The sequence below is a fragment of the Myxocyprinus asiaticus genome, chromosome 27 (genome assembly GCF_019703515.2).
Source record: "Myxocyprinus asiaticus isolate MX2 ecotype Aquarium Trade chromosome 27, UBuf_Myxa_2, whole genome shotgun sequence".
Lineage (NCBI taxonomy): Eukaryota > Metazoa > Chordata > Actinopteri > Cypriniformes > Catostomidae > Myxocyprinus > Myxocyprinus asiaticus.
In genome coordinates this window covers 41,364,279-41,375,544 of record NC_059370.1, presented here as the reverse complement: position 1 = coordinate 41,375,544, position 11,266 = coordinate 41,364,279, and the positions used below count along the sequence as shown (strand labels likewise).

At 38.7% G+C, this 11,266-nt stretch overlaps 1 protein-coding gene and 1 pseudogene across 4 annotated transcripts in view; both read right to left on the bottom strand.

Moving 5' to 3' along the window:
- Positions 1-1,719: 1,719 nt before the first annotated feature.
- On the bottom strand, positions 1,720-8,122 carry LOC127417843 (cyclic nucleotide-gated olfactory channel-like; annotated as a pseudogene).
- Positions 8,123-8,627: 505 nt separating this feature from the next.
- The window catches only part of LOC127418059 (plastin-3), a 50,242-nt gene continuing 47,603 nt past the window's right edge, over positions 8,628-11,266 (bottom strand). For all 4 annotated transcript variants that reach the window (XM_051658412.1, XM_051658411.1, XM_051658410.1 and 1 more), the window contains one exon: positions 8,628-9,719. In XM_051658412.1, coding sequence (XP_051514372.1) covers positions 9,587-9,719 — 133 coding nt within the window. In that variant the 3' untranslated portion in view covers positions 8,628-9,586. The remainder of the gene's footprint in view (positions 9,720-11,266) is intronic.

Genomic DNA, 11,266 nt, shown 5'->3' with positions numbered 1-11,266 from the left:
GCAGCGCAAGCCTCGTTATCCTCCGTTGCTAGTTCTAAAGTGACGTTTTCGAACTAGCAATGAAGGCTCGGACTATATTAAAGCAAGACGCTGAATCCGTGGTGGAAGAAAGTAGTTCCACTCACAAAAGCATTTTAGGAACGAAATGAGATAAAACCCTGAACGATGTCTTAAGGTGTGGTAACCGTAGTATAAGTGGAATAATTGACGGTGTAATGGTCCGCTGCGCATCGTGACCACATTTCCACCTCGGATGTGCATTATTTTTCAATAATTCAATGGGCCGTCATCAATTATTCCTTACACACATATATACATACACACACACACTCAGTACATATATATATATATATATATATATATATATATATATATATATATATATATATATATATATATATATAATCTTTTATTTTGTACATGTGGTTTTTTGTGTGGACCATGGCTGCACATTTCTCAACTCTGTTAGCCAGCTAAAATTTGTTTAATTGTTTGAATATAATGTTTATAAAGTAATATATATTTTTTCCCTCAATTAACTTTTACTTTTTATAAAATGCATGGTTGCATGTCAAAATAATTTATGTTCCTTTCAAAATAATGACTATATTCATGTAATTTGTATTTCATTTGAATAACAAAGTCAGTTTTTCATTTTAAAGGAGCCCACAAGCCCAATTCTATCCACATTTTTATAGTATTTTATTTATTAAGTAGTAAGAAAATTTGGACCAAATGTGATTAAAAAAAACAGGAGTAATTTATTTTTTATCATTTTGTGATAAAATGATTAATCAGCAGGGTTGAATGCCACATAACAGAATTGAATATTGGGTAACAGGGTTGAACAGAGTAAGACTTGGTCTCTATTCACTCAGTTTACTGTGTTTGTGTTCTCTGACTTGGCCCATCTTTTTCACACTTTCCATCTTCTTGGGTCCAAACTAGACATCCTCATAAAGTTTTTTTTTTTTTTTTACTGCTACTCAACCCTGTTACTCTTGAATGAATAACAGGTTTAAAAGAAACAGGGTGTTTTTAGCATATAATTAGCAAACACAAAATATGGCAAGGTTGTACCTATGCTAATGACATTCTAAAGATTCACATAAAATGTATTAATTTGTAATTCATAAATTAATATAATCTATAATTTAGGTAACAGTGTTGAAATTTGACCAGTATCTCCTCTGTAAAGATCACAATATCACTGAAAATACAGAAAAAGAATGAGAGAACTTACCTTTTGTCTTACTATGGAATTCAGGAAATTCAGACGATGTCACTTCCAGTTGAACATGTGATTTTTGGAATATTCAAAATATTTAATACTGGTAAATGTGTTCAGGTTCAGGAGTCAATATGATAGGACACAACAACAACAAAAAAAAATTAATAATGAATTACTCATGACCAAATGTTTTTTTAGCACAATATAAACAATTGATCTACAAAATTATAAAATAATAATAATAATTTTTGAAGTACTTTAATGTTTATTTATCAATTAATGTGTAGTCCCAGAGCGAAGGGACATGAGAAAAGTTTGTTTTTCAGATTTGTAGATATGTTTTATTTTTTTGTACTTATTTTTTCAACTTGCATGTACGATGTTGTGAAGGTCATTTAAGTTTAAATTTACTAAAGTTGCATATTGGCAAATGTTAAGTCACTGGGACACATATGGATTAGAAATCGTGGAATCTTAGAAACAAGTGCTCAGAGTTGAATGTTGACCTCATTGAGTTTACCATCACCATCAATAGTGCTGTTATTGCCATCTGAGAGGAATCCACTGCCGGAGTGATGCGTCTTACACTCCAGCGCTGTGACTCTTTGCTTCAGGCGCTGTTGAATGGCCATGTACTCACCCAGTAACTGTACAAAGCATGTCTGTAATATTTAAAGAGAAGCTTCCAACCGCTCCACTTTCTCCGCTACCTGTTCCTCTCCCAGTCCACCAGCCCCCAACTCCTCCAAAAGACCTTCATTAAGAAGAATATGTCTTCCTCTCTCTTCCAAAACCTTCTTGGCATCCGGATACTCCATTACAGCTTCCATAAGATTGTCCTTTGACAAACAAAAGAGGTCCGAGTAGCCAATACTTCGGAAGTTAGCTGTGCGACGGTTGCCCATTTTGCTCCGTTTGTTGTTTAGATTAGCCTTTATTGTCTCCCTTAGGAGAAATTTGTCTTGGGCATCCGAGAGAACACAGTCAACATAGCATCACACATACAAACAAACTGCAATTAACATGCATTAACACAGTCAACAGAGCAGCACACATACAAACAAACTGCAATTAACATGCATTTACACAGTCAACAGAGCAGCACACATACAAACAAACTACAATTAACATGCATTTACACATCAGATATTGCACAAAGCCCTATACCATACTATATATCATACTATTGCACAGATGCCCTACACCTAAATATTGCACAAATGCCCTACACCTAAGTATTGCACAATTGCCCTATACTTAAATATTACACAGATGCCCTACACCAAAATATTTCACCCCCCCCAACTTCTGCCCGGTTGAGGATGCTAATCTCGCCAAAGCAGCTGTCAAGTGCGCGTACTGGGTCACCCCATCATCGGCCACGACGGCAAGATGACCCTCTTTAATGATGTACATCTCTTTTCCAATGTCCCCTTTTCGGCAAATGTAGTCTCCAGGGCTGAAAACCTGTGGCCGTAGCTTCAAAACCAGTTCCACCAAAAGGCCCGCCTCACTGTCCTGGAAGATACGGACCTTCTTCAATGTTTCCAAGTGCACATTGATAGCGATCTCGGCCTGTAGTTTGTTGGGCAGGTTCTTCAGGACTTCTCACTCATTCACGGCTTTCTTGTTGGACCACAAGTAGTCAAACCATTTGATGACCCAGGCTTCGAGCTCTTTGCAGATCTTTTGAAACTGCATGCAGTGTTTGTTCATGGCATCGAAGCGAGATTGGAACTCAGCTCTTGTGGCATTTATGTTCGATATCATACATCCTACGTTACCAACGATGGTGGCGAAAATGAGAACGCCATAGAGGAAATCAAAAATGATACTCCTCATCACGCACAGGAGCGGGCATTTCTCCAATGGTCGTTATTGTGAGGGTGGACCTATACAGGCAGTAGACGTATTCCTGTGTGAGAGTCCCAAACTCAGGATCAGAGATGTTTGGGTAGAAGACCCATTGGTCCATTCCAAAGCCCAGAGACTTGGAGATGGCAGAGCAGATGCAGGCATTCCAGTGGATAATAACTAGTATGTAAAGCACCAAGTTGCAAATGCGGAACATGTTTGAGTAGTTTGTGCGAGTCTCAGTGCAGTCGAAGAACTCAAACAGGTGTGAAAAACGTAGTAGATGATTTAAAAAAAAAATAATTCTCCCCTTTTCTTCCCAATTTGGAATACCCAATTCCCAATGCGCTCTAAGTCCTCATGGTGGTGTAGTGACTTGCCTCAATCCGGGTGGTGGAGGACGAATCTCAGTTGTCTCCACGTCTGAGACCATCAATCCACGCATCTTATCATGTGGCTTGTTGAGCGTGTTACCACGGAGACATAGCGCGTGTGGAGGCCCACGCTGCTCTCTGCGGCATCCACGCACAACTCACCAGGTGCCCCACCAAGAGCGAGAACCACACATTATAGTGACCACGAGGAGGTTACCCCATGTGACTCTACCCTCTCTAGCAACCGGGCCAATTTGGTTGCTTAGGAGACCTGGCTGGAGTCACTCAGCATGCCCTGGATTCGAACTCGTGACTCCAGGGGTGGGAGTCAGCGTCAATACTCGCTGAGCTACCCGGGCCCCAACATAGTAGATTGAAACGCAGCTCAGGAACATGGATGCTAATGGCAATGTTGGCAAGAACTGTGGGTAGTATGGAGAGCAGGCCCAGTTTGAACTGTGATGTATAAAAGTAGAGAAAAAAAAAACCCTGCTCGAGGAAAGCTGTATGATGAAGATGTGCATTGAGAAAAGTTATCAAAGTATACGGCAGTTTTGCATAGAAACACCAGTGTCAAATACACAGATCAGCCACAACATTATAACCACCTGCCTAATATTGTGTAGGTCCCCCTCGTGCTGCCAAAACAGCACCAATCCGCATCTCAGAATAGCATTCTGAGATGCTAATCTTCTCACAATAATTGTACAGAGCGGTTAACTGAGTTACCTTAGACTTTGTCAGTTCTAACCAGTCTGGCCATTCTCTGTTGACCTCTCTCATCAACAAAGCATTTCCATCCACAGAACTGCCGAGCACTAGATGTTTTTTAAATTTTTTTATTCGGAGTAAATTCTAGAGACTGTTGTGCGTGAAAATCTGAGGAGATCAGCAGTTACAGAAACTCTCAAACCAGCCCATCTGGCACCAACAATCATGCCATGGTCCAAATCACATTTTTTCCCCATTCTGATGGTTGATGTGAACATTAAATGAAGCTCCTGACCCGTATCTGCCTGATTTTATACACTGCACTGCTGCCACACGATTGGCTGATTAGATAATCACATAGATGATTGTTGGTGCCAGATGGACAAATTTGTTTGGTGTGAAAGTGGAGATTTATAGTAAAAAAGGATGTAAATATTGATGTTTCTTTGAACATTGAAAAGATTGAAAACATTTCTAATGACCCTACATCAGTGTGGAGTGGCATGAAACAACTCACAAATTACAGGACTCCTACCCCCAACCCTGTGGTGGACCAACAACTGGCTGACGACCTGAATGTGTTCTACTGCAGATTTGAAAACCCAATCTCACACCCCACACCCACTCTGACCTTCACTTCACAAACACCAGCACCTCCTGCAACCCCCTCCTCCCCCCTCCTGCTACTCAACCTGCACTTAAGATCTGTGAAGATGATGTGAGCCGCGTCTTCCGGAAACAAAAGACGAGGAAAGCTTCAGGCCCAGATGGCGTCTCACCAGCGTGTCTTCGATCCTGTGCTAACCAGCTGGCCCCCATCTTCACACAGATCTTCAATAGATCACTGGAGCAGTGTGAAGTCCCATGCTGTTTCAAATGCTCAATCATTATTCCTGTCCCAAAGAAACCAAAATTTACAGGACTTAATGACTACAGACCTGTCGCCCTTACGTCTGTGGTCATGAAATCATTTGAGAGACTGGTGTTGGCCCACCTGAAGAACATCACTGGACCCTTTCTAGATCCCCTTCAATTTGCTTATCGAGCAAACAGGTCTGTGGATGATGCAGTCAACATGGGATTGCATCATATCCTGCAACATCTGGACAGACCAGGGACATATGCAAGGATCCTTTTTGTGGTCTTCCGTTCGGCTTTCAACACCATCATCCCAGCTATTCTCCGGACTAAACTACACCAACTCTCTGTTCACATGTCCATCTGTCAGTGGATTACCAGCTTTCTGACGGACAGGTAGCAGCTTGTGAGACAGGGGAAACTCACTTCCAGCACCTGTACAATCAGCACTGGTGCCCCCCAGGGATGTGTGCTCTCCCCACTACTCTTCTCCCTCTACACCAATGATTGCATCGCCAAGTACCCCTCTGTCAAGCTCCTGAAGTTTACGGAAGACACCACTGTCATCGGCCTCATCCGAGATGACGATGAGTCTGCATACAGAAGGGAGGTTGAACAGCTGGCTGTCTGGTGCAGTCAAAACAACCTTGAGCTGAACACACTCAAAACGGTGGAGATGATTGTGGACTTTAGGAGGAACACCCCAACACTGACCCCCCTCACCATTCTAAACAGCACTGTGGCAGCAGTGGAGTCATTCAGGTTCCTGGGCACTACCATCTCACAGGACCTGAAGTGGGAGACACACATTGACTCCATTGTGAAAAAGGCCCAGCAGAGGTTGTACTTCCTTCACCAGTTGAGGAAGTTCAACCTGCCACAGGTGCTGCTGATACAGTTCGACTCAGCAGTCCTTGAGTCTGTCCTCTGCACTTCAATAACTCTCTGGTTTGGTTCAGCTATGAAATCAGACATCAGAAGACTACAAAGGACAGTTCGGACTGCTGAGAGGATTATTGGTTGCCCCCTTCCTCCCCTTCAAGAACTATACACTTCCAGAGTGAGGAAAAAGGCTGGAAAAAATCACTCTGGACCCCACTCACCCTGCCCACTACCTTTATGAACTGTTGCCTTCTGGCCGACGCCTCAGAGCTCTGAGCACCAGAACCGTCAGGCACAGGAACAGTTTTTTCCCTCAGGCTATCCATCTCATGAACAGTTAAATTGCCCCATTGAGCAATAACTATGTGCAATACACAGTTTAGTCTTTTTTATATTTATCCAACACATCCAACCTCTTCTGCCATTTCATTCCTCTGAAAGAAGAAAAAAAAAAAAAACCTTTGCACTGTACATAACAGATAACAGATTTGTATTAGATTGCACTACATATGTGTATATATGTATGTATGTATGTGGGTGTCTGTGTGTGTATGTACATATGTGTATAACAATTTTTTATTTTCATCTATGTCTTGCTGCTGTTTTTGTATTGTTTTTGTATTGCTGTACACTGGAAGCTCCTGTCACCAAGACAAATTCCTTGTATGTGTAAGCATACTTGGCAATAAAGCTCATTCTGATTCTGAACACACTGAACAGTGATCCCACGGTTTATGTTATACTATTTCATGACAGTTAATGAGATTTATGTGAAATTGTTCAAATGAAATGTATTTTACACAATATTTATTCACAATTCAAAGACCTGAGACCAACATGGAGGACACAACACTAAAAATCCTGTATTAAGAGTCCATAATACAGCAGTAAACAGTCCATGTGTATGTAATCAAGTGTTGGCCAGAGTTGCTGCATCAAACACTCGCCTTCGCACTTCAAAGACACAAGCATCTGCTGGAATAACAATAAGCCTTGGTGTATGAAAGCCCTCTTGGTATACTGTGTGTATATATATATATATATATATATATATACATGTATATTAAACCACCAAATAATCTGGTTGGCAGGTCTTAGTTGGTCTCCCAGGATGGTCAGTTAGCTGGTTTTAGAGGGGTTTTGGGCACACTTCAGCTATTCAGACCAGCTTAAACCAGTTGAGACCAGCAAACCTAGGCTGGTTTAAAAGTTTTGTTTTTTCCAGCAGGAAAGTTTTAGGAGTTTAGAATAGCAGTGGACAGAGAAAAGGACATTTAGATTCCATTTCAGTTCTTTAAATTCTGTTAAATTCTGTTAACTACATGCAAAGCTTTGAATGGTCTAACTCCACAGTACTTTAGTGACCTTCTGACACGCTATGTTCAATCACTTTCATTATGATCACGAGTTCCTAGAATATCAAAATCCACAAAAGGAGGTAGATCCTTTTCCTATTTGGCTCCTAAACTATGGAATAGTCTCCCTAACACTATTCGGGACACACACTCACTCAGTTTAAGTCTAGACTAAAGACTCATCTATTTAGCCAGGCATCCACCTAATTTATCCATCAACTCACAGTTAGGCTGCTTTAGTTAGGTCTGCCGGAACCAGAAACATCTATCATGATCTATAGCTCTGCATAAAATTGAATGACATCTACACTAATATTATTCTATTTTTTTTCCACGTCTCAATTCATATCCCGAGGTTACCAGAGCCAGCCAGATCTAGCTCCGTTCCTGCTTGGTGTCAGACTCCACTGCTATGTGTCTCCGAGAGATGACAACTAAATGCAGCCGGTGCTAGCCAGACATCACTTCAGTCTTTTACGATGGACTTCAGAGGATGAACTGATGCCAACTCCAACTGTAAGACATCGGATAATTCATATGACACAGCCTGAACACTGGATTTAGGATGGACCCCACCAAACCTCATCGAAATTACCTGCAGGTTGAATTGCGATGCACCTCATTGATCTCTGCCTGCATCACCTTTGTTTATTGATGGACTACACTCTTGAAATGGAATACACAGACTATCATTTAATTGCAAACAAAAGCCTTCATCAGCCAACTAACAAAGGACAATGGATCAATGTGAACTTCTGCAGTTAATCCTGGATGATCGTCAAAGACATTAGTCATTAATCTTAAAGTTCATACAAAATCTTTGTTTAAACACTGACACACTTACTTAGTTTACTCATTTTAGACCATAACTTGCTCTACACATAAATAACTAATTAAGTTTAGGCAGAGGGGAACTGGCCCCCACATTGAGTCTGATTTCTTCCAAAGTTTTTTTTCTCCATTAACCAACATCTTATGAAGTTTTGTGTTCCTTGTCACAGCTTGCTCACAGGAGTTCTAAATACAATTATTTTTAATTATTTATTTTATACACAATTTACAATCATATTTAATCAAACTACACAATGATGACTCTAAGACTTTATAGATATTACAGTTTCATTTTCTGTTAATGCATGATTTTCTATAAAGCTGTTTTGAAACGATGTGTGTTGTGAAAGGTGCTATACAAGTAAAAATGACTTGAAAAATGACTTTCAAGTCAAAAGGACTAACTTATACAGCAGGTGTTTAATCATATGAAGCTATGATACTAGAAATAATTTTAGCTTTGAAAAATTGCATCAGCTTTAAGTCAACAATTACTGAAAAAAAAAAAAAAAACACATGGTGAAGCTGAAATACTATGAACAGTTTTATTTTCTGTTTCATTTGTGATGTTTTTCAGTTACAGACATTTGGTGTGAGCTGCTTCGGTCAAAAGCAACATGCTGCGGCAAGACCAGCCACTTCCAGTTTCGTTCCCCAGCAACTGGTCGGTTATCAACCAATAGTAACAGTTGCATCTCTATTTTTAATCTTCACTCTGAACGTACAGCATGAATTGGTTAATGCTTAAAGCTTTTTTTAAGACATATTCTGAGGAGTGTATTGTTTTAAATAAAAAATATAGATCATGCATAGTTCATTCTGTCGGAGCTCTCTTGCACGTAAAAAGCCTTGTTGCTTATACATTTACATATGCATACAATGAGATTTTTACTATGGAATGTGTTAAAGCGTTTTACCGAAAATCATGTATACATATTTATTTATTTTCTGGTAAATTTGTAACATGTACAAAACAAGGAAAATAAGCAGTCCAATTCAATGACTTCAATGACAAAAAACAAAAACGCAATGGTGTGCTGCATAGAGGCAATACTGCATCTCATAAGGCCAGTTGTGATGCAAAACGTTCAAAAGCCGTCAAATTGAGATGTCCATTTAAAACTAACCCAAATTTACTTTATCAAGTATGTAAATACAGTATTTCAAAGCAGAGTCTGACATGGCTTGAATCCAACACAGATATGCTTAAGTCATTTGATTGAAGACATAATAAGACATGTAGAGCTGCTATCTGTGTGGAATCATAACTGTTTTGGTCTAAAGAACCACCTCTCCCTTTAAAAGAACTTCCACTCAACTCTGTAGTCCTGCCAAACTGAAACATGATTCTTTAACATCTGTTGGCATTGCTTTTTTGTTTGTTTGTTTTTATTAATTGTGGTTGTAATAAATTTACTGAGCAAGAAGCCTTTCATCCAGCAAAATGGCTTTAGGGTAAGACATCAGCGTTTGGTTGGCAAGGTCCAGTTTTACGCCCTCTTCATGCCTCTGCCCATTAGACACGCAAACACAGTCATCACCATCTTGGGTTTCACCTCCACAAGATCATCGGGTAGAGCGTACACACGAGCGCCAATTTTCCTGGCCATGGATACAGCATACCTGCACATATGAGACCCACAATGAAATATTGGACTGTGTGTTACCCTTATTCTTTCATACATTTTAGAACGGAATCATTTTTTAAAATCATTACCCTACAGTCATTTCTGTGGAGTCACTGTGACAGGTGATAACAACAATCATCTCAAGTCATACAAAAATGACAATTTCTTTAGAAAGACCACATATTACTTAATGACTTGTTACAGAGCATGTGGAAATGTTATTAAATATATATATATATATACTGAAAATGAGTGACACGAAAGACAAACAGATTTTACCAAAATTATGAGATCTGTCAGACCCACCAAGTGCTTTCAAGGTTCCTGTCTATTTTTATAATAATAATAATGATGATGATAATAATAAAAATCATGTTAATAATAATGTGAAAAAAATGACAATAATGTTTTTTTTTTCATTTTTGGTTATTTGGGTAATACCATAGACATTGAATCTTTTGGGAAAATGTTAAGGCTATTTTATAAATTATAATCATATTTATTATTATTATGATTAACAATAATAATAATAAAATAATAATAATAATAATAATAATGTGCTTTTGACCAAAAAGTCTAAAGGCATTAAAGAAATTGTCAATGGACTAAAAAAAGTATGGTTTTTATTTTATTTAAATTTATTTTCTTTTTTCTAATCTTAAAAGTAATCACAAAACACTATCTTACAATAATTTATTTGAATGCATTCTTAATTTCTAACATTTATTTAAGATATCCAATCTATTTGATTTTTATTCATGAAACTTGGAATTGTTCGGTTTGCAACAATTACTGAAGAATGACCCCTATTTTCTTCCATTTCAAAATTATAGTTAAAAATACAAATGCAGAATTTCATACCTAATACACAATATAAATATTCCATATAATAATCAATTAATAATGTATTTTTTTAATTATACAAAGCAGCAGACATAATAGGACTGGGTATCAATACAGATTTTCTGATTTGATTTGATTCTGATTCACAAGCCTCGATTTGATTCCGATTTCAATATGATTTGATTTGATTGTAATTAATTTGGGTATATTTCAGTGAAAATGCCCATTCAGCTTACATATAATAGAAATCCTCTCTCCACTAATGCTGTTCATTATTCAAGGAACATTCTAACTTGGTAAACTGCAAAAATATTAATTTTAAAAATTAACAACTGGCCCAAACTATGCAGTACAATTGCTATTTATTATCCGGATATGATAATCAACACAACCAAAGCTTAAGTAAACTTTAAAGTAAAAGTAAAAGATCGATCTTGGGATTTTTATTTATTTAAATTTTTTTCTCCTCTTTTTCTCCCAAATTTGGAATACCCAATTCCCAATGCGCTCTAAGTCCTCTTGGTGGCGTAGTGATTCGCCTCAATCCGGGTGGCGGAGGACGAATCTCAGTTGCCTCCAAGTCTGAGACCATCAACCCACGCATCTTATCACATGGCTTGTTGAGTGCGTTACCGCGGAGACCTAGCGTGTGTGGAGGCTTCACGCCATCCACCGCGGCATCCACGCTCAACACACCAC